The following is a 21,203-nucleotide window of genomic DNA, read 5'->3' as shown; positions in this document are numbered from 1 at the left end:
ACGAGAAACGACAACAACGAAGGGAAAGATGCTACACGGGCACGACAAGGACGAACAGAGACGAAGCGGATTAGAGGTGGCCGGACGCGCGGTCCTTTGCGCGCTTCTTGGCTGCCTCGTCGCGCTTCTTGAAGAGGTTGTGCCGGTTCGACTTGGCCTCCTTCGACAGCTGCTTGTTTGCCGACTTTTGTCGCTCGCTGTAAGCCATGCTCTGACCACTATGTGCGAAAGAACTATCAGCTGAAGCACGAGGAAGGAGAACCGGAGGACGCGCCCGCTGAGAGCCTGCAGACTGCCGGCGATCCTCGTCGCCTGCGGTGCACCATCCCGCCGTCCAGGCGCAGGGCTGTTGTAGCCACTCGCCGCTCCGCTCGGCGCCTTCGAGACCTCGTCACCGCCGACGTCGGCATCCGTCTCGCTCGCGAGGAGAACGGACTGGAGAAGCTCAATCTGCTCCGCCTTGGTCGGGTAGACGAGGTTGTCGAGCTGATCGAGGCCGTCGAGAGAGGTAATGACGCGGAAGGCGTATCCTTGGCTTTTATGGAGAAAGCGTCAGCGAGAGGCAGCGGGAGAAGGAGCGGCTTGACCTACTCGACGAGGAAGCCCTGGCGCTTCGACGAGTAGTACATCTCCTGTGTGCTGTGAAGAGCTCTGTAGATTGGCACACTGCAAAGTCGCGAGACGGAAGAGAAGGACGCACTCCTTCGAGACGAGCGAGTAGAAGAAGGCGTTGAATCCCTCGTCGTTCCTCCTCTTCGCACGCAAGATCCGGCCAAGCCGCTGCGCCTCCTGCCTGCGTGAGCCAAAGTGACTTGAGATCTGGATTAAGCACGTCGCCTCGGGCAGGTCGATCGAGGTGTCGCCGACTTTCGAGAGGAAGATGGTGTTGACGATTGGGTTGTGCTGGAAGTTCTGCAGGATGCGCATGCGCTCGACTTGAGGGGTCCCGCCGTGGATGTAGAGCTTGCCGAGCTTCTTGGCGTAGGCCTGAGGCAAGACTGGGTGAGCGGCAAGACGATCTCGAAGAAGGCGAATCAGTACGCACCTCGAGCGCGTAGACGTTGTCCGAGAAGACGATGATCTTGTCGCCGCGGTTCTCGTGGTACTGGATGAGGAACTGGCACGCCTGGAACTTCCGCGGGTTCATGCAGTAGAGGAGCATCTTCTTGCGCGACGACTCGCGCAGGTACTCGCGGTAGAACTCGGGCGTCATGTCGCACCACACCTCGGCGCACTGGACCTTGGCGATGTGACCGTTCTCGGCGAGGTCCATCCAGTTCGCCTCGTACAGCTTCGGGCCGATGAGGAAGTTCAGGTCGTCGATCTTGTCGTCTTCGCGGACGAGCGTCGCCGTCAAGCCGAGCTTGGTGTGCGCCTTGATCTTCGTGACGACGCGACGGAACATGGCGGCGGGGACGACGTGAACCTCGTCGAGCAGGATGAAACCCCACTCGCGCGAGGTGAGGAAGTCCATCATCTTCTGCGAGTCGTGCGAGCGCTTCTGCCGGTTTGCGACCATTGAGTAGGTCGAGACGACGATTCCCGCTTCGCCCGTGAACTGAGCGAGACAGAAAGGTCAGCGCTAACATCGAAGGGAAGGAGAGTTGCAGCGACGCACCTTCTCCTTCTGATCCGCCGTGAAGACTGAGATGGCCGACTCCTTGATCGTCGACCACTGCAGGAACTGCTGCCGCCACTGCATGACCGAGACGGACGAGGTGCAGAGGACGATGCACGACTTGCGAATCGTCGTCGCAGCCGTGATTCCGACAAGGGTCTTGCCGGCGCCGCACGGCAAGACGATGATGCCCGAGCGAGCGCGACTATAGCGACGACTCAGTCAGCATGCGCAGAGACGAGCGAAAGAACCCGGACGCACCCGTTACCGAACATCTTGCCCAGACTCTTCTCCTGATATGGCCGCAACGCCGCAGATGGCTTCAAGTCAATTTCGAGTGTCGGGTTGATCTCGTCGTGCCGGAAATCGTACTCTTCCATCATGCGGTAGTCGAGGTCGAGGCATCGACGCTTGACCGCCTCGATCTCCGACTCGCGCACCTCAAATGAATGCACCTCGTCGTCGTCGTCCATGTCGTCTTCCTTCTCGAGTCCAACGACAGCGGTGAAGAGGTCCTCCTCCTCCTGCGTTCGCTGAGGCTTGTCCTTGCCAGCTTCGCCGTTCGCGCCCGCCTGACCGTTTTGCGGACCGGCTTTCGACGTGCCGGGAATGACGAGTCCGGCCTTGGTCGGTGCCTTGGCCGTCTCGAGTCCAAACGTCGCAGTCGGCGCCGCGCCGTCCTTGTCCGCCTGCTGCTGCTCCTCGGGCGGCACTCGCGCCTTTGCGATAACCTCGTCTCGCAAGAGGATTCGCAACGTCTCCGGGTCGGACGACTCGACGTAGTGACGGTTCTTCTTGAGGACCATCTTGACCTTGCCGTACGAATGGGTGCACTCGCGGATGAACTCGCACAGCTCGTCCGGGACGGGCACCTTCGACATGCGGTTCAACACCTCGATGATATTCTCTGTCTCGAGACCGACCGAGACGGCTGCGTAGAGCGAGTGCGGCGTGAGCTTATATTCGTGGATGTACTTGGGTCGGGATACGGGTTCGGCGATGGCGACGAGGAAGTCGGTCGCGTACTTGGCGAGAGGGTGGAAGTTCTCGAGGATGATGTGGCCGGTGGAAGGGACAATGTAGAACGGACGAGAGGCTTGATCGGGGCGGAGGGGGAGGTAGCCGTAGTCGCGGTCCTGGCGGAAGTTGCTACTGACGAGCGCACCGGCCGCGTCGGACGCTGCAACACCGGGCGTCTTGAGCGTCGGCATCGTCGCCGACGTGCTCGCGCTCTCCGCTGCTCCGCCACCACCAAACTTGAACTTGATCTTGGTACCTCCGCTCGACGCATCGCCAGGCGCTGGTACGGGCGTTCCTCCCGCTCGTGCCTTCCCTTTCCCTTTCCCCTTCCCAGCCGGCTTTGGCTTGGCCTTCGCCTTGCCCTTTCCCTTTGCAGCCGAGCCAGCACCTCTCCGCTCTGGCACGAAGTCGTCCTCCTCTTCCTGCCCCTCGTCCTCGACCTCGTCCACGTCCGCATCGTCGATATCGTAGTCGCTCTCGTACTCGGCCGCCTTCTCCTGCCGCGTGACCTTGTAGCTCCTGTCGGGGTTCTTGCCCTCGTCAGACTCTTCAGAGTCGGAGGAACCGAGTTCGACGGTCGCAGAGGTCGAGGCGGCGGCGGCGGCTGCTGCTGCTCGTCGAGCTCGCTTGGGCGCGGGACCGGAGGCGGTAGAGTCAGAGTCGCCTGTGTGGCCGATCGAGAGCGTCAGCTGAGTCCGCAAGAGGCGCTTCAAGCAGATTGTCCCCTCCGCCTGGGTGAAGTCAGCGAGAGAGGTGGCGCCGACCTCGTCGCCCTCCAGCTTGGCGAGGCTGGAACCGTGCCAGGTGCATCAAAGATACAGCTCATCCCTGACGAGACGCGCTCCACCCTCCCACTCGCCGTTGCGCCCGCTGGAGAACCCCTCGGACCCTAAGAAGCGATGAGGAAGCCCGACTGACTGTAGCCCGCGTCCTGGGCGCGCTTCGAGTTCATGGCGGGCTTGTCGAGGAGCGTAGAGACAGGAGAGCAACTCAGCGAGTCCTCCCGAGCAGCAGAGCGCGGTGAGGGTGACAAGTCCTGGCGAGAGGGGTGTTGACGCAGGTTGGCATCAAGTCGTGCGCTCGAGATGGCGTCTATCGCGCAGCTGATAGGGTGGGACAGCCGGACACACTCTGCACAGGTGCCTAGAGCTTTCAGCGGCGCATCTAATGCTCATGGACGACTCGCTGACCCTCCTCCCCACTCGGCGACAGCACGCTCTCGCTCACCTCGACACGCTCGACCCAGACAGTCAGTGCGACTCGTAGAATTGCTTGCCGACAGCAGGCTGACGATTGAACCCGCAGACTACCCGGCTTATGCGGCGGACGCGCGGGGCTTGAGCGACATCCGGACAGCCTACGCAGACGAGCTCGCTCGCACGGAGGAGCACGAGAAGGAGCAGGACAGGGCGTGTGCGTGATAGTGGCACTTGCTTACGCGCGGATTTGGCGAGCTAACCTTGTTCTCTTCACTTCGCAGTCCTCGAGCGGGCGCGGGAGTTTGTCGAACTGAATGAGCAGGTCGAGGTACGCTCGGAAGGTCCTCTGCGCCGTCATGTACTCCTTCTGATCACCTGGATGTTCCGCAGACGAGCACACAGCTCTTGACGGAACTCTCGGCGTTTCTCTCGACTTTCCAGCACGACTTGTCCGCTGTTTCCGGCCACATCTCGGAGCTGCAGGGCCGAAGCAAGACGATCGAGGCGCGACTAGAGGCGCGGAAGGTGTGTGAACAGTGCGGTCTCGCTTCGGGAAGCCCGCTGATTTCGTTCACGCTTCCTCAGGCCGTTGAGCGATCCCTCCATCCCTTCGTCTCTTCCATTGCCATCTCGCCCTCCCTCATCACGACTGTCCTCGAGACCGATGTCATCGCCGAGACCTGGATCCCCGCTGTGCAGGAGCTGGACGCCAAACTCGGCGCAATTCGCGGCGGTGCACGAGTAGACAGCCGGAAGAGTCTGGACGAGGCGGCTGAGGCTTTGCGAGTCGCGGTGCGCTAGATTCACCCTCCGAAAGTCTGATGGGCGAGACTTATGCGTTGCTATCGCAGGCATCGAGCAAGATCCTCGCCCACCTAGTCTCGCTCCTCAAGCCGTACACGACCTCCGTCCAGCCTTCTCTCCCATCCCTCCACACGACCCTTCTCCGCCTCAAACCCCTCTTCGACTTTCTCCGCCGACACGCAGCCCGCCAAGCACACGAGTTCCAGAAAGCTTACGTGCAGACGACGAGGTGGTTCTACGAGACTGGGTTTAGGCGGTACGTGAGGGCGTTGGAGGGAGTGAGGACTAGCAAGGCGGCGATTTCAGCGGCGACGAACGAGCCGATAGGAAGCGTGTCGTCGAGTGCGGATGCGTTAGGTGAGTTGGAATCGCTCGCTCCTGCGAGTGCGCTTCTCTCGAGGTTGACAATCCGCGCGAATTCTCGCAGCCCTGCTCAATCAGCGGAGAACGGCACCTTCTTCCTCGTCTACCTCGCTAGTCCAGCGGACACCGACATCGGTCGCGCTCGAGAATGCCCAGGTCGAAGGACCGCCCATTATCGCCGCTCACATGGTCAACGATCGCAACCTTGTACGTCTGGCCGCTGCTTTACGGTCACGCGACAATTATCCTGATGACCACTGACCTGGACTTGCGGCGCTGCTACAGCACCCTTCGCCCGAATCGCTCTTCCGCTCCATCTCCCTCGTGCTCGCATCGAACGCCTCATCCGAACACGCCTTCCTCGCCTCCTTCTTCGGCCATCACTCCACTCTCGACTTGCGATCAGCTATGTCGCGCGCCGGCACGCAAGCGAGCGAACGGACACTGCGGCGGAGCACGACGAGCGGGAGTCTGGCGTCCGCTACTTCCGCGGCGCTGCCGCAAGGCGCGGAAGGGGAGTACAATCGAGGAGAAACGCCGTCGGTGGCGGGAAGTCTGGCGACGGCTGCGAGTCGTGACCGACAGCAAGACGAGAAGGCGCAGCGGGCAACGGTTGATGCGCTTTGGAAGGGCGTGATGGATCCCGCTCTCGAATACAGCAGGGTGCGTCGTCGTTTTAGCGATCTCAGCAGCTCTCGTACTTGGCTCGAAGCTGACTTTGCGTGAGCGGCGTCGCACAGAACTTCGTCAATGCCATCCTCGACCCGACACCTCCCTCGCCCATCTCGCTCTTCTCCATGATCCGCCTCAATGACCTCCTCCTCTCGCTTCTCGTTCCTGCGTCATCATCTACGCCGGATACGCCTGCAGACTCCTCCCAACCGCCCTTCCCGCCCTGTCCGTCAATCGAGCCGCACCTCATCGCTATCCGAATGCAGCTCTGGCCATCCTTCGCCAAAGTCATGTCGCACCAAGTCGACTCTCTCCGACGAATTAACGGTTCGAACACAGCCGCAACCGGGGTAGGCGGCATGTTGAGTCGAGCGACGGGCGGCGGAGGAGCAACTGTCAAGGATTCGGTGGTCAAGGTCATCATCGGGCGGTACTGCGAGATGTTCAATGCGTTCGTGGCGCTTGTAAGCGTCGGACACGAAGGTGAGGGCGCGGCAGGGACGGAGAGCGACGACGAGATGGCGTTCTCGAGGTGCGTTCGGCGCTCCAGCTTTCGGTCAACTGCATCGTTCGGCAGTGCGTTTTTGCTGATGCCGTCGGGCTCGTGATTCGCGCAGCCTGCTTCGCGTCCGCCAAGAGCTCGACAAGCTGCTCTCGCATCAAGCCTCGAAAATGCCCGATCCCGTCAAACAGCGCGCCTTTCTCCGAGCGCACTACGAGGAAGTCTTGCAGGGTCTCAGCGTACGCGCGGTCTCTCTTCGCTCTTGGTCAATGCCCCCGCTGATCAGCGCTACGACTTTTTGCACAGGCGGGCATGTCGAGCCATTCGCGGACGCAGGCGGAGGTCGCGCACTACCGCGAGTTGGCGCGTAAGGCTACGTAGATGTGATGCAGTAGATTCCGCGCTTTAGGCTTCCCAGCGAGAGGAGAAGCAGAGCGAGCTGGTCCCCCTGTCCTTCGAGTGGGACGCTCGTCGAGGAGGAAACACTCTCCGCCTCGCACCACGACCTCACGAGGCAGCGCCAGTCAAAGTGAGTGCGTGCAGAGCTGCTCTATTCGACCGTAGAGCTGAACCGCGGATAGCCTGCCTTCGAACAGCTCGCTCCCGCTCCCCATCTCTCGCCGCACCTCTCGTCCTCATCGCAACCTCGCACACCGCTTCCGACGCCTTCCGACGACGTGCAGACGACGTGAAAAGGCGTGAACAGCTGCCATACCATCCAGCGCGGAACGCACATCCCTAGACACCCCCAACTCGACCATGTCCCCTTTCCTCCCCATCGCCTCGACCTCGCGCATCCCCTACACCGCGCCCAAACCCCTACCGACCGTCCCCTCACGCTTCTTCAGCACTACTCCACCCTGTGCTTCCCCCACCCGCCGCACCTCACACCTCATCCATCCCCTACTCCGACAGCGCCTCACGAACCTCACCTTCCTCCTCGCCGGCACCCTGTCAGTCTTGACCGTCTCTCTCGGCATGAGCGGGACGTTTGGGGAGGGCGCGGCACCGGGATGTCCTGCGCGGAGTCGGGCGGGAGTCGCGTTGGATCAGGAGCGGGTGGAGAGGGTTGCGAATGAGAGGGAGAATGCGCCAAGGAGGGAGAAAGAGTCGTGGTGGAAGACGAAGGGAAGGTTCTTGGACGACCCTGTTGTGGCAGCGCCACCGGTAACAGCACCGCGGATTGTGCAGGCGCGATCAACGAGCTTGGCGGATCAGGGCGAGCGGAGTGAGGCGGACGAGCGAGGATGTATGCGAGACGACTTGCAGAAGCAGGACGAGCGGCAGCCTAGCCCAGGGCGGGGCGACAGGCGGACTGGGTGGACTGGGTGGCTAGGGACGGGCGAGCGGGTCGTGTAGTTGCTTCCCTCGCAATCGTACGCCCGTGAAAGCAGCATTCCCGTTAAGAGTCCAGCGGCTCATCGAGGGGAGCCACGAATTCCTGACGATCTCTCGACTGCCAGCTCCTAGCGAACCACGAACAAGAGACCGTATCGCGTGCAAGAGAACGAATGCATTGCGAGAGGGACCTTCTAGTTGTGGCCAGGGATGGAGACACCGAAGTAAGGAGCCAATCCCATGCTCTGTAATGTGAACACAGTTGTCAGCCAGACTCTCAAGCGACATGCAATCGGCAGGGGAGAGCGATTCTTGCTCGCGAGAATGGCCGGGCGTCGAGCGCAACTCACCCTTGCCCGCTTGATCGCCTTGGCGATCTTCCTCTGACTCCGCTTCTGCAATCCCGTCTTTCCTCGCGGCTTGATCATTCCCATAGTCGTGACATACTCGGCGAGCACGGCAGGATTGAGGCTCGCATCCCCGAGCGGATCAATCTTGTACCGAAGGAACGGGTCGTGCGTCATGGCGAATTTCTTGGGAGGGCCGAGAGGGTAGGCGAGCGAGAAGTCGGGGCGGGGGAGGTAGGGGATCAGGAGACGGCGGGGAGAGAGTTGCTGAGGGGCGATGATGGCGTTCGGCGCGACATGTCGCAGGACCGATACATTGTCTGAGAGCGAGTACGCGCATCGAAACGGTCAGCAGCGAGTCGCAGACAGCCTTCACTAAGGTCGAGAGATGAGGAGGAAAGCGTGAGGACGCACTGTCTGCCGGCATAGCCGTATCGTTCTGGTCGACCTCCTCCAACAGCTGCAACAGGCCAGATGTCGTGTTCCTTGGCTTCTGCGCACCCTCGCCGGGCGCTGCTGGTGTAGACGACCCGGGAGCAGCGAGCGAGGTCGAGGTGGTGAAGGCGCGGCATGCGGCGCACGCAGGTGGTGCTGGCCGTGCTGAGGGTGCTCGCTGGAGCAGTGTGCGCGCTTGTCTGAGCATCTTGGCGATAGTTGATGGTGAAGACGAGCGAGAGGTGCGCGAAGTTGCTCTTCGCCGCAACTAGCTCACGGCGACTAGCTCTGAGGCAAGCTATGGACCACACAAAGTACTGAAGGGACGATTCGAGTTCACAGTGAGCAGCTGCTGCTTCCCGCAGGCCGAGACGGAGATCTGTCCTCCTTGCTCGCGATCTCCCTTCTCCTCTTCCCGCTAGACTGGAGAGTCGCAGAAGCGAGTGCACGGGCTGCTGCTGCTATCGACTTGCCACGTCCGTCAAGCATCCACCGGATTTCGGCTCGAAGTCGTCGGTCTCCGCTCCGTCTCGCCATTCTCGCCTCACCCCGCTACACTTCCATCGAGAAGTCTATCGCTCCTACATTGCCAGGATATTTATTTACTCGGGACGGGTACCGTGGTAGGCGTTGGTAAGCAGCTGGAGGAGCTTGGCCTTTTCCAGCGGCGCAGGGTTCGGGCTGTGACAATGCGAGGAACCGTCAGCTTGCTATTCCTGCCCGGTTGCGCCGTTCGATTGAGGCGAGACGCGAGACGAGGCTTACTAGGGCGCCTTGGCAGCGATGTCCGCCGCCTTCTCGAGATCCTCCTCCTTGAACCCAAGCGCCTTCAACGAGTACGGCGCGCCATTGTCCTTTGCCAAGTCGTACAAGCCCTGCGCGGCATTCGAGACGCCGAGCGCCTTAGCAACGCGCGAGACGGCGTCTTGCGCGTACGGAGCGTTGTAGGCGACGGCGTGAGGGAGGATGACGGTGTGGGTCTCGGCGTGGGGCATGCCGAAGGAGCCGCCGAGGGTGTGGCACTGTGCGTGAATGTATATCGTCAGCGCTGATCTCCCGGCGAAAGCAAGAAGAAGGAAAGGAGAAGTTGCTGCGCGGCGAGACTCACGAGCTTGTCTGCGAGAAAAGCGATCCATCAGTCTTAGAGATTGCGAGCGAATCAGCAGTCGGTACGCACGGTGCAAGCTCATGCCGACAGCGCCCAAGCAAGTCCCGCAAGCCCACGCGCCAAACAACGCATCCGCCCTTCCGTCCTTCGACTGCGAGTCCGCCTTGATGAGCGGCAGCGAGCGGCCGATCGCCTCAATACCTTGGATTGCGAGGTTCGAGATGATCGGGTTGGCTTCGACGGCCCAGAGGGCTTCGACGGCGTGGGCGATGGCGTTAAGGCCGGACGTGACCTGTTTCGAGGCGGAACGGAGATGACAGACGGTCAGCACGTCTCCTGAATTCCGCTCGACCTCCTCTGCGTCGCTATGTCCTCATGAGCTGGGTAGCGTACTGTCATTTGGGGCGGAAGAGTGAGAGTCAAGTCGACATCGTAGATGATGACTTCCGGCAAGACCTGCGGGTGGTCGAGCGTCAGCATGTTCGACCTTGCGCCTGACCTGGCACGACAGCGCACCTTCATCGTCTTCTGCGTCGTCTTGAGCGGCTTGCCGTCCTTGTCGTTCTCCGTCTGGCCGATGATAGGGGTTGCTTCGGAGCCGGCGTCTGTCATGTCAAGCAGGACCGTCAGCCGCTAGCTCGCTTCAGCTGCTAGGAGGAGACACACAGGTGGTAGGAATGACGATGTTCTTGATCTTGGCGGCGTCAGGCGAGTGCAGCGCGAGCGCCTTGCCCAGTCCGATAGTCGAGCCTCCTCCGACCGAGACCTGCGAGAGCAGCCGTCAACCGCGACTCGCCGGGATGTCGGTACTAGAATGTCAACGCACGCAGCAGTCGACGTTCAGCTCCTTTGCCTTCGAGAGCGCTTCTTGTGTAACATGAATCGGCGTGTGCATCGTCGCGTTCGTGTAGATGCCGACAGCAAGGTCTCCCTGTGCGCGATTCTTAGGTCAGCGCTCTTCTAGCTTCGAGGCAAGGAAGGAAGGCAGCCCACCAAGTCGGCCTTGACCTTCTCGCCCGCCTCGACTTGATGGGGAGTCGTCAAGACAAGGGCACGGGACTGCAGTCGGCGTTGCTCGTCAGCTTCGCCCGCACCGATAGCGTCTGCAGGCGAGAACGCACGCAGCCCAGCCGCTTGACTTCCTCCGCGACCTTGGAGACCGTTCCCCACCCGAAGATTACGCGGGCGGGTAGGGCGTTGTAGACGAAAGGCTGCATCTGAAGGGCTGTGGAAGGGCGAGCGTTCAGAGTGAATGTCTTCCGCAACCTTGACGACGAGGGAGAGGAACTAACTGATGAAGTTGGGCAGCGAGTGAACGGCGAGAGCGGGAGTTGCGGGAGCTGGACAGGCAGCACGGAGCAGTATCCGCGAGCAGTGCACGGGTAGTCAGTTCCCCTTCGAGTGCGGTGATTAGCGAACCGGGGAGGAACAGAGCTTCCGGCGGACGGGTGCGGGGGTGGACGTCGTGCGTGGTCGCTCTTCTTCCCTCGAGCTCACACGGCTAGAACGGCAACGATGAGCAACGCTGCAGACCAGATCAACGACTCGACGCCCCGCAATGCGCCCAAGGCAAGTCCCACCGCTCCGCTCCTCGTCCTCGTCCCGCACCGCGGCTGACCTCTCGCTCTCTCACTCAACCATGTGCAGGTCGGCAAGGCGGTCAAGACTGCTCTCGAGCAGGGCGCACAGAACATCGACCTGGTGCGCAACGTTGTCGCGGCGGGATCGCTCTCCTGCTCCTCGAGACCGTCTCACTGATCTTGACACTCTTGCACGCACGCAGAGCAAGCTGCCCAACTTGACGGACATGTCGCCCGAGAGCATCACGCAGAACGTCCATGCGATCAACTCTCTTTGCCAGGACCCGAGGTGTGCTCCCCTCCGGGACTCTCGCCCGCTTCTGCTGTACTGACCGCTTTCGTGCGCATTCGACAGGCAGAAGTTCGTGTTCGAGAAGCTCGTCACCCATCTGCACGACTTTGCTCGCGAAGTTAGCTTGACGACGGACGAGTGGATGTGCGTCCGCTTGCCTTCCTTCTGCTCGTCCTGCAAACTCACGAAACTACTCGCGCAGGAATGCCATTCAATTCCTCACCAAAGTCGGACAGATCTGCTCGCCCATCCGCCAGGAGTTCATCCTGCTCTCGGATGCTCTCGGTCTGTCCGCCTTGGTGGACTCGATGAACCATCCGACGAAGCCGCCTGCGACCGAAGCGACTGTTCTCGGGCCGTTCTTCACCGAGGATGCGGCAGACGTGCGTTTTCGAATTGACCTCGACCAGCAAGATCAGGCTCGCTGATGCTCTGACTCCTGCAGCTCTCGCACGGCGACTCGATTGCATCGGAGGGCAAGGGCGAATACATGTATTGCGAGGGACGAGTGCTCGACGTCGACGGCAAGCCCGTCGCCAACTGCACCATCGAGACGTGGGAGACGGACGACGAGGGCCTCTACGACACGCAGTACTCGGACCGGTCTCACCCTGATTGCCGAGGAAGGCTGCACACGGACGAGAATGGCTACTATGCGGTGCGTTGCCAGAATCGTGGAGTCCCAAAATCGCACGACTGACCTTGTGCCGTCGTCTCGCAGTACCGCCTCGTCAAGCCCACACCTTACCCTATCCCCTTCGACGGTCCCGTTGGACAGTGCGTCGCAATTTCCCTGCCACCTTGTCTCCTCAGTTATTCCGAAACGGCCGCTCTTGCGCTTAGCCATCCGCGGAATCCGTCCGAGCCTCGCTGATCTTGGCCTGCGCTCGCACAGAATGCTCAAGTCGCTCAACCGCCACGTCTTCCGCCCCGCTCACCTGCACATGTGAGTCTTCGCAGGCTCTTCGCACGTCGGGCGTCTCGGGCTCTGGCTGACAGCATCGCGGACCGCAGGATGTTTGTCGCCGAGGGATACGAGACGCTCATCACGGCGCTGTACTTCAAGGGCGACCCGTACCTCACGAGGTGAGCCGCTCACAATCCGTGCTGCCCCTTTCGTCCTCGTGCTCACTCGGATCCTGCGCAGCGATGCCGTCTTCGGCGTCAAGTCGAGCCTGATCGTCGACACCGAGTTGATCGAGGACGACGCGCGGGCCAAGCAGCTCGGCTTTAAGCACGGCCCCTTCCACTACCTCAAGAAGGACTATGTCCTGATGACGAAGGATCAGGCTGTGGAAGAGAAGAAGAAGTCGCTCGCCAACTACTACAAGTCGATCCAGCCTTGAGCGGGCGACAGCGGGACGGGCTGGGGTGTTGACTTATCGTGCATTGCATTTAGTATTACCTGGGTGTCGCAAAGGAGACGCGCCCAGTGAGCGAGCCGAGTCAAGCACGAGCAGAAGTCGACATCAGCCTTCTCACCTTCGAGGCTCGCGTCTTTCTCCTGCTTCCCGGCAAAGCTGGTCCTTCCCGCTTCTCCCCCTCCGCGTCGACACTATCTGGGCAGTGCTCGACGCCGCTTACCTCGGCAGGTCACGTGCCGCTTGAACTTCGGCAATCCCCACCCTCTTCCCTCGCCTTTCGCTCCTGTGTCCTCCTCCTACCACTCTCCTTGGCTCGCGGCTGCCGTCTACAGGGCCTTGAGGCTCTTAAGTCTGCTCTGCGACTGTCTGTCTCCGCTGCGATGGCGTCCACGACCCTCGCTCGACCCGACGACGAAAGGAACTCGCTCGCCATCTACGGCTACCCCGTCGCGCAGTCTGTCTCGCCGAAGATCTTCAACCACTTGTTTCCACTCCTGTGCGTCGCTCGACTCTTCAAGCGACGACAGCGGAGGCGTACTGACTTTGTCAAGGACAGAGGTCTCCCTCGACACAAGTATAAAGCCGTTGAGTGTCGCTCCCTGGACGAATCAGGGAACGCATGGGAAGAAGCAGTGAAGCTGCCGGACTGCTTGGGAACTTGCTTGACGATGCCGCTCAAGGTGCGTGCCGTCCGCCCGGTCCCTTCGCCCGCCAAGCTGACCTTGCTATCGACTCCAGCTGCAGGCGCTGCGAAAAGTCGACGAGCTGACACCTGACGCGCGAGCAACCGGCTGCGTTAACACCACCTTCTTCCGCCCTTGCCCGACCTCCTCTTCCACTCTCCTTTATGTCGGCACAAACACGGACGCAGCCGCCGTCTCGAACGTCCTCCTCTCTTCCTTACTTGGCGTCTCGACTCCTCTGCCAGCTTCTGCACCTCAGCAGTTCAAGCACGGGACGGCAGGAGCTTTTGTCGTAGGCGGAGGAGGAGCAACTCGAGCAGCCATCTGCGCGCTCTCGCGCCTCAACCTCTCGCCAATCTTCATCGTCAACCGCGACCCATCCGAGACCGACAAGGTCGTCCAGGGCTTCCCAGATGTCGACCTGCGGCCTTTACCGACAGTCGAGCATGCGCGACGGGAAATGGAGGATCTGCGGAAACGAGATTTGCGGCTAGTCTGCGGTGTTGGCGCAATACCGTGCGAGCCGCCCACAAGCGAGGAGGAGAAGCGGGTTTACGAGGTTGTCATTGAAATTTTTGCGCTGGCAGGAGGAAAGGGACTTGAGACGGAGCGGATGGAGCGGGACAAAGGATGCCTGGCGTTGCCAATAAAGCCTGTCTTTGTCGGTGCGTTGATCTCCTTCTCACTGCAAAGAGCGATAGTTGACGAGTCCTGCGACGGACAGACATGGTGTACAAGCCGCCCATGACAACACTTCGGATACTGGCAGAAGAGCGTGACTGGACGACCGTCTGCGGTACAGAGGTGGTGCTTGTGAGCCAGCGTCTCACCTCTGTCAGAAATATCACAGAGCAGCTGACTCTCAGGAGCGTCCGCGATCCAGGAGAACTGCTTCGGTTCGTTTCCTTCTTCGGCTGCTTGCTCGCTCGTCATTGACCGCTTCGAGCTTGCCGATGCAGAACAGTGCAAGCTGTGGACGGGCAAAGATGTCCCTTCCGAAGCGAGGGAGAGCGCCAGAGCGTTGCTGGCTGAATAGACGGACTTCTCGCGGGTAGATCCCACGCTATCTGGTCGAACGACGTCTGCATTACTTCTGCACAACAGCAACCACAACGATGATGATCTGCGAGAATGATAAGCGTGTCATCGGTCTCAACAATTGCCGAGAGATGGAAAGAAGCGAGCGCACAATGACCACCAGGATCACAAAGACTGCCGGAACCCAGCTCATCTTGTGCCTGCCGTCGAGTTGTGGATCGCTATGATACCAGCCGTGGTCGGAATGATGAGGCTGAGCTTCTACCACGTTGGGCTGCTGCGCGCGCTCGTCTTGGTGCGGATAAGAGGGTGCTCCGCCCGTCAAGATAATCTTCCTTGACGGGTCCTTCTTTGTCTGTCGGCCGGAATGAACGGTCAATAGGTCTTTACAAAAGCAAGTTCACCAAGACGGACCGTCCTCATCCAGGAGCTGCCGGGACTGTACAAGTTGGCAGCCTCCGCTCGATCGTGCTTCCTCGTCCTGCTGCGCCTCGGCAGCTCGAATGCCCGCTCGTCGGCGCTATCTTCGACGTCGCTCGAGTTGCTCGAGTCGTTGTGATTGGCGACGGCGGCACTGGACTGGCGCGATTGGCGAGACTTCGAGGAGGAGCGAGCCATAGCAGCAGAGTGTCGGCCGCGAGCGCAGTAACGCGTGCGAGGATATAGGCGAGCAGGGAGAGAGCAGGGAAAGAAGCGGAGCAGGAACGTGTTCGGAGGATCCGCGGACTGAGGGTCGAGGAGGAGCAGGACGGGGGAACGACACGCGGCATCTGGGGGCGCGACGGCTCTGTGATTTCGACAATATCGACTCCAGCGCCCTGTGCGGGCATCCCAAGCGCCTCCCGAGAGGCGCAACGCAGTATGTACCCATCTCCCCTTCGCAAACTGATGAGGATCTGGTAGCGAGTGTAGGCGTCGAGGGAAGTCGTAATGAGTCGAGACGACTTGTAAGTAGCGTCAAAAGGCTGGGGCAGGCGTGCAGCGCTCCCCAGCGCGAGAGCGAAGAGCCCACGAGTGAGACGCCGAGGACGAACCCTCCTTCTCGCTCAACCACGACACCGCGTCCTCGTTCAACGCCGCTAAGATGGCTCAGACTGTACACAACGACCGCCCAGGCATCTTCGCCGACCTCGTCAACTCGATCTTCACGCCCGGGACGAACTCTGGCCTTGTCGCCGCGATGAACTACTCGTTCTACGCCCTCTTCGCGACGCTCTTTGGGATGCTGGTCTTGACGAGGGGCAATGGGCACGTCTTGGCGATGCTGGGATTGAGCGTGGCACTTTGGGCGAGCATCTGGTGGTGAGTTCTGCTCCTCTCGACAGTCCTCGCTGTCCTTCGCCGCTCACGCCGTCTCCCCCGCAGGTTCCTTATCGCCATTGCAGACGCAGAAGAGCAGCAAAGACGGGAGCGACTGGAGAACGAACGGAAAGAGGTGTCGAAGGGCGGCGGACCTGCGGAAGTTGCTGGAGGCGACGGCAAGAAGGATCGGTAGGGTGAGCTGTTGCGCTTGTCCTCTCTACGGAACGTTGTAAAGATGGAGCTGACGTAGCGACCTCGATGTCATCCGCAGGCAGCAGCAGTAACGATTCCCCTTCGCAATTCGATACCCTCTTGCCGCGCCAGGCAGCGCTGCATGACGCCTGCGCTCGCTTGATGTCACAGGCGAGCGTGTGAGCGAGTCGAACGACGGGCGAAGGCCGATCGTCAGACCCGCGCGAGCTTCAGCCCTAACTCACCTGCTCACTCCGTTCTTCGTCTTTCCTCGCTGTCGGGCTGCTCGTAGTGCTCTCTCGCGCTGCGGTGACGGTACGAGAACTGTATGATATTGAACGAGACTTGCAGAGTGCTGGGAACGAGACGGAAAGGGAAAATCTATTGGCTACAACACGAGAACCGCTCCAACCGGCCTCCGAAAGATGTCGTCGGCTGCTAAGCTAGCTGATCAGGCTAGCTACACGCGACGTGCGCTTGATCTCGACCATCCGCTCAGGCGTGCGAGCCGATCCACTGGCTCCAGGGCTGGACTTCCGAGGGAATCCGTCCCTCCTCGTAGTTGTTGGCCTTGCCGACCTCGCCCTTCTTCATCTTGCGGCTCAGGGCCTGAACGTAGAGCTCTGCGAGAAGCGGGTTGTTGATGAGGGGGACGCCGAAGTCGACGGCGTTGCGGCGGGCGACGTAATCCTCGTCGACGGTGTCCTTTCCGCGCGCCTTGGCCAGGTTGATCACGCTCTGGATCTCGTACTCGTCAAAGACCTCGCGAAGCTGGCGGACGAAAGCAGAGTCAGCGTACGCTCAATGTCGGGAGAAAGTGCCGGCGAGCGCACCTTGCGCTTGTCCTTGAGCGGGAAGAAGATCTTCTCGGCCTTGACATGCGGGAGGGCGTTGAGGTGCTCCTCGACGACCGACGACGAGCAGTAGAGCTTGAAGCCGAGCTCGGAAAGACCCTTGGCGACAGTGGCGAGCTGGGGGCAGTTGACGTCGCCGCCGAGGAGGACACCCGAGTTGGCCTGGGGAACGCGGAAGCCGTTGGTGGACGCGAGAGACGCCCAGTACGCCTCGGCGAGGTCGGTACCGAAGGCGGCAACTTCGCCGGTCGAGGCCATCTCTGCGGGGTGAAGTCCTATGTCAGCGATGTCGCCCAAAGGACCACGACAAGCTGCTCGACGAGCCGCAGCTAAGAGAAGAGATCGGGAACGCACCGACTCCGAGGTAAGGGTCCGCGCCCGCCAAGCGCGTCCAACTGAACTGGGGAACCTTGATTGCGACGTAGTCGCGCTTCTCCTTCATGACGTCGATGGGCGCAGGCACGTTCTCGCCGACGATGGCGGCAGTGGCGTAGTCGATGAAGTTGACGCCGAGGACCTTCGAGACGAAGGGGAACGAGCGCGACGCGCGGAGGTTGCACTCGATGACCTTGAGCGTCGTCTCCTCGCCGGGCGTGGCCTTGCGGATGATCTGCATGTTGAAGGGACCCGAGATGTCGAAGGCCTTGGCAACCTTCTGCGCGATGACCTTGAGGCGCTCCATGTCGTCGTCGGCGAGCGAGAACGGCGGGAGGACGAGCGTCGCGTCGCCCGAGTGGACACCGGCGTTCTCGACGTGCTCCGAGACGGCGTGGATGAGGAGCTCGCCCTTGTGCGCGACGGCGTCGACGTCGATCTCCTGCGCCCCGTCGATGAACTTGGTGATGACGGTCGGGTGCTCGGACGAGACCTCAGCGGCGGCGGTGAGCGAGTGCTCGAGCGTCGACTCGTCCCATACGACGTTCATTGCCGCGCCGGAGAGGACGTACGACGGGCGGACGAGAACCGGGTAGCCGACCTTGTTGGCAAACTGCTTGGCCGACTCGACCGTCGTCGCCTCGACCCACGCAGGCTGGTCGACGCCCGACTTGTCGAGGATGGCCGAGAACTTGTGGCGGTCCTCGGCGTTGTCGATCGACTCGGGGTCGGTACCGAGGACGTTGATGCCGGTCTGCTTGAGGCGGAGCGCAATGTTCTGCGGGAGCTGTCCGCCGACCGAGACGACGACGCCCTCGGAGCCCTCGAGCTCGTAGATGTCCATGACGCGCTCCCAGCCGAGCTCCTCAAAGTAGAGGCGGTCGGCCTCGTCAAAGTCGGTCGAGACCGTCTCCGGGTTGTAGTTGATCATGACCGTCTTCTTGCCCATCTCGCGGACCTTGCGCACGCACGAGACGGCGCACCAGTCAAACTCGACCGACGAGCCGATGCGGTAGACGCCCGAGCCGAGGACCATCGTGCCCTTGTCGTCAAACTCGATGTCGTGCGACGACGCGTTGTAGGTCGTGTAGAGGTAGTTGGTGTGCGCCGGGTACTCGGCCGCGAGCGTGTCGATGCGCTTGACGAACGGCGTGACGCCGAGCGACTTGCGGTGGGCGCGCACGGCGTACTCGTCGGTCGCCTCGCCGCCGTCGCGCACGATGAGGTCGGCAATCTGCTTGTCCGAGAAGCCCATGCGCTTGGCCTTGCGCATGAGGTCCTCGTCGACCTCGGCAACCGACTTGGTCTTGCGGAACTGGTGGTGGACCTGGACAATGTTGTCAAGCTTGTAGAGGAACCACTTGTCGATCTTGGTCAGGTCGTGGATCATGTCGACCGTGTAGTCGAGGTTGAGCATGGCGTGCGCGATCGCAAACAGGCGACGGTCGGTCGGGACGGTGAGGGCGTGCTCGAGGTCCTCGGGCTTCCAGTACGCCTCGAAGCCGGTCCAGCGCGGGTCGACCTGGCGGATGGCCTTCTGGAGCGACTCCTCAAACGTGCGACCGATCGCCATGACCTCGCCGACCGACTTCATCGAAGAGCCGACCTCGCGGTTGACGTGCTGGAACTTGGCCAAGTCCCACTTGGGGATCTTGGTGACGAGGTAGTCGAGCGCCGGCTCGAAGCACGCCGTCGTCGTCTTGGTGACGGCGTTGGGGAGCTCCGGGAGCGTGTGGCCGAGGGCGATCTTGGCGGCCGTGTAGGCGAGCGGGTAGCCGGTCGCCTTGGACGCGAGAGCCGACGAACGCGACAGACGCGCGTTCATCTCGATGACCATGTACTCGCGCTTGTTCGGGTTGAGCGCGTACTGGACGTTGCACTCGCCGACGACGCCGACGTGGCGGACAATCTTGATCGCCGCCGAACGGAGCATGTGGTACTCGTCGTCCGAGAGCGTCTGCGACGGCGCGATGACGATCGAGTCGCCCGTGTGGATGCCGAGCGGGTCGAAGTTCTGCAACGGAGAATCAATCAGTACGAGAGTAAGCGAGGAAAGCGACGGGCGGACGCACCTCCATGTTGCAGCAGATGATGACATTGTCGGCGGCGTCACGGACGACCTCGTACTCGAGCTCCTTCCATCCCTTGAGCGACTTCTCGATGAGGACCTGAGGCGAGAGCGAGAGCGACTTGGCCGACAAGTCACGGAGCTCTTCCTCGTTCTCGGCAAAGCCCGATCCGAGGCCTCCGAGGGAGAAGGCCGAACGGAGGATGACGGGGTAGCCGATGCGCTCGGCGGCCTCGAGGGCGTCCTTGACGGTCGAGACGGCCGTCGAGGTGGCGGCGGGGATGCCGATCTCGTTCAAGGCTTTGACGAACAGGTCGCGGTCCTCCGAGACCTCGAGGGTGCGAATCTGGGTGCCGAGGACCTTGACGCCAAGACGCTCGAAGACACCCATCTTCTCGAGCTGGACGCCGACGTTGAGGGCGGACTGACCGCCGAAGGTGAGGAGGATGCCGTCGGGGCGCTCCTTCTCGAGGACGTAGGCGACGTACTCGGCCGTGACGGGGAGGACTGCGGGCGCGCTCATCAGCGGCTGTCGATGTGGATCGCACGAGTGCACTCACAGTAGACCTCGGAGGCCATCTGGTGCGAGGTCTGGATGGTCGCGATGTTGGGGTTGAGGAGGATGCACTCGATGTTCGACTCCTTCATGGCCTTGATCGCCTGGGCGCCTGCAAATCGCACACAAGGTCAGTCACGAGTCGAGCATATCGAAAGGGTCAGCACGCACCCGAGTAGTCGAACTCTCCGGCCTGGCCGATCGAAAGACCTCCGGAGCCGACAATCATGACTTTCTTGACATCGGGCCTCTCGAGCTTGGGCAAGACAGCCTGCGAGAGCCTCCTGGCGAGGTCAGACGCAGCCGACGTGCCGTCCTTGGTCTGGATGTGCTTGAACTGGGACGAGATGTCGACGAGGTCCTCGTTGGCGGTCGGGGCGATGGACGGGTCGGGGATCGACGCGCGGCGGGTCAGGTCGACAACGAAGGAGCGGCGGGGAGTGGTGTGGAAGGCGCGGAGCGGGCGCGTCGAGGGCGCGGTGCGGATGCGCGAGGAGAAGGTGCGGAGCATGGCGGGCAGATAAGGGTGCGGTGGCGTGCGAGCGGGTGAGACGAGGATGGGGCGGAATTTATTCAGTAGCCGATGGCCTTGTAGACGATGTTGTCAAGGCTGTACGTGGGAAGGCGCGGCGAGATAAGGGTCGGGCAGGAGAGCGGGAAAAAGTACCAGGCCGTCAACGGGCTGTTTCTGGCCAAATTGGCTCGAAATTTCACCCACTAGTCGAGGCGAGTCTCAGCACCCGGAAACCAGATGCACCTTCGATGGTTAAGGGGGTTCCCGAGGAGATATGGGCGAGAAACGGGTCAGCGACGGGTCGGCGGGCTTGACGAGGAAATGGACGGCTGTGCGCACATGAACTGGGTTGGGTGGGTAACCTGGTGGGTTTAGTGAGGTGTGTGCTTGTGTAGCAGCTGTGCGCGAGCGGTTCTGAGCGGTGTGCGAGGAAGCGAGGGAGCGACGAAGAGGAGAGCGAGGCGCCCGAGTCAAACTCGGCCAATACAAACGCGAGTTGTATTCAGTTTGTATTCCTCCTGCTCGTTGTGTTCATGCAAAACTTTCCTCCACGTCAACGGGCTTTGCTGCAACGGTGTGCTACCTGCTTTCGTTCGCTCCACCTGACCAGCTTCACCTGCCATTGCTACAAGACGGACGAGGGGAGGTTAGCAGAGAGCAACTCGAGGGGAGGCGGGAGGCGGGAGGGACTTAGCGAGGGCGGGCTGCGGTCGATCGCTCATTGCGGCCCGGGTGGAACTCTCACTCAACTCGTCGCTCGCTCACTCTCCTCACCGCTCCCTGACGCCCGCTGTACATACCATAGATTAGCAGGGGACCGTATACACCCAGCACGCCCAACGGGACCCCGCCGTACGTCCCCGCTCGCGCAAATCCCGCCCTCATCACCTCGCTCACCCTCCAACCCTCTCCCGCTGCAGCTACGCCTACACACGGCTCGAACGACCTCGCAGACGACAGTCACGACATCGACAGACCG

The 21,203-nt window shown here is 61.4% G+C and overlaps 10 protein-coding genes across 10 annotated transcripts; 5 read left to right on the top strand and 5 right to left on the bottom strand.

Annotated features, from left to right (window-relative positions):
• Nucleotides 1-70: 70 nt before the first annotated feature.
• Nucleotides 71-3,590, bottom strand: RHTO_04712 (DNA excision repair protein ERCC-3; the record flags this gene model as incomplete). The annotated part of the gene is made up of 8 exons (XM_016418376.1): nt 71-218; nt 263-535; nt 592-639; nt 701-987; nt 1,046-1,558; nt 1,619-1,823; nt 1,880-3,302; nt 3,557-3,590. 8 exons carry the CDS (start codon nt 3,588-3,590, stop codon nt 71-73), a joined length of 2,931 nt encoding a protein of 976 aa, XP_016275652.1.
• Nucleotides 3,591-3,723: 133 nt separating this feature from the next.
• Nucleotides 3,724-6,559, top strand: RHTO_04711 (vacuolar sorting protein, Vps52/Sac2 family protein; the record flags this gene model as incomplete). The annotated part of the gene is made up of 12 exons (XM_016418375.1): nt 3,724-3,777; nt 3,851-3,887; nt 3,944-4,051; nt 4,119-4,165; nt 4,228-4,362; nt 4,423-4,629; nt 4,689-4,998; nt 5,069-5,211; nt 5,290-5,667; nt 5,745-6,208; nt 6,294-6,417; nt 6,485-6,559. 12 exons carry the CDS (start codon nt 3,724-3,726, stop codon nt 6,557-6,559), a joined length of 2,082 nt encoding a protein of 693 aa, XP_016275651.1.
• Nucleotides 6,560-6,937: 378 nt separating this feature from the next.
• On the top strand, nt 6,938-7,537 carry RHTO_04710 (uncharacterized protein; the record flags this gene model as incomplete). Its single annotated transcript, XM_016418374.1, has 1 exon — nt 6,938-7,537. One exon carries the CDS (start codon nt 6,938-6,940, stop codon nt 7,535-7,537), a length of 600 nt encoding a protein of 199 aa, XP_016275650.1.
• Nucleotides 7,538-7,710: 173 nt separating this feature from the next.
• RHTO_04709 (37S ribosomal protein) lies at nt 7,711-8,506 on the bottom strand (the record flags this gene model as incomplete). Its single annotated transcript, XM_016418373.1, has 3 exons — nt 7,711-7,761; nt 7,867-8,183; nt 8,278-8,506. 3 exons carry the CDS (start codon nt 8,504-8,506, stop codon nt 7,711-7,713), a joined length of 597 nt encoding a protein of 198 aa, XP_016275649.1.
• Nucleotides 8,507-8,900: 394 nt separating this feature from the next.
• Nucleotides 8,901-10,623, bottom strand: RHTO_04708 (iron-containing alcohol dehydrogenase; the record flags this gene model as incomplete). Its single annotated transcript, XM_016418372.1, has 10 exons — nt 8,901-8,979; nt 9,064-9,320; nt 9,407-9,414; nt 9,476-9,698; nt 9,800-9,862; nt 9,923-10,011; nt 10,073-10,172; nt 10,233-10,337; nt 10,400-10,465; nt 10,528-10,623. The coding sequence occupies 10 exons, from the start codon at nt 10,621-10,623 to the stop codon at nt 8,901-8,903; spliced, it is 1,086 nt and encodes a 361-aa protein (XP_016275648.1).
• A 298-nt stretch (nt 10,624-10,921) lies between these two features.
• RHTO_04707 (catechol dioxygenase) lies at nt 10,922-12,624 on the top strand (the record flags this gene model as incomplete). The annotated part of the gene is made up of 10 exons (XM_016418371.1): nt 10,922-10,999; nt 11,054-11,107; nt 11,190-11,275; nt 11,342-11,422; nt 11,481-11,661; nt 11,724-11,936; nt 12,000-12,055; nt 12,174-12,224; nt 12,293-12,364; nt 12,426-12,624. The coding sequence occupies 10 exons, from the start codon at nt 10,922-10,924 to the stop codon at nt 12,622-12,624; spliced, it is 1,071 nt and encodes a 356-aa protein (XP_016275647.1).
• Nucleotides 12,625-13,022: 398 nt separating this feature from the next.
• Nucleotides 13,023-14,361, top strand: RHTO_04706 (3-dehydroquinate synthase; the record flags this gene model as incomplete). The annotated part of the gene is made up of 6 exons (XM_016418370.1): nt 13,023-13,138; nt 13,199-13,322; nt 13,381-13,990; nt 14,050-14,138; nt 14,209-14,221; nt 14,285-14,361. The coding sequence occupies 6 exons, from the start codon at nt 13,023-13,025 to the stop codon at nt 14,359-14,361; spliced, it is 1,029 nt and encodes a 342-aa protein (XP_016275646.1).
• Nucleotides 14,362-14,412: 51 nt separating this feature from the next.
• Nucleotides 14,413-14,981, bottom strand: RHTO_04705 (uncharacterized protein; the record flags this gene model as incomplete). Its single annotated transcript, XM_016418369.1, has 3 exons — nt 14,413-14,448; nt 14,515-14,718; nt 14,778-14,981. 3 exons carry the CDS (start codon nt 14,979-14,981, stop codon nt 14,413-14,415), a joined length of 444 nt encoding a protein of 147 aa, XP_016275645.1.
• A 466-nt stretch (nt 14,982-15,447) lies between these two features.
• Nucleotides 15,448-15,858, top strand: RHTO_04704 (Pkr1p; the record flags this gene model as incomplete). The annotated part of the gene is made up of 2 exons (XM_016418368.1): nt 15,448-15,665; nt 15,729-15,858. The coding sequence occupies 2 exons, from the start codon at nt 15,448-15,450 to the stop codon at nt 15,856-15,858; spliced, it is 348 nt and encodes a 115-aa protein (XP_016275644.1).
• Nucleotides 15,859-16,352: 494 nt separating this feature from the next.
• RHTO_04703 (carbamoyl-phosphate synthase large subunit) lies at nt 16,353-20,221 on the bottom strand (the record flags this gene model as incomplete). The annotated part of the gene is made up of 6 exons (XM_016418367.1): nt 16,353-16,628; nt 16,691-16,971; nt 17,066-19,100; nt 19,159-19,661; nt 19,715-19,822; nt 19,882-20,221. The coding sequence occupies 6 exons, from the start codon at nt 20,219-20,221 to the stop codon at nt 16,353-16,355; spliced, it is 3,543 nt and encodes a 1,180-aa protein (XP_016275643.1).
• Between the last annotated feature and the right edge of the window lie 982 nt (nt 20,222-21,203).

This window comes from Rhodotorula toruloides (assembly GCF_000320785.1).
Source record: "Rhodotorula toruloides NP11 unplaced genomic scaffold Scaffold3, whole genome shotgun sequence".
Taxonomy (NCBI): domain Eukaryota; kingdom Fungi; phylum Basidiomycota; class Microbotryomycetes; order Sporidiobolales; family Sporidiobolaceae; genus Rhodotorula; species Rhodotorula toruloides.
This window is presented reverse-complemented; position numbering and strand designations above follow the sequence as displayed.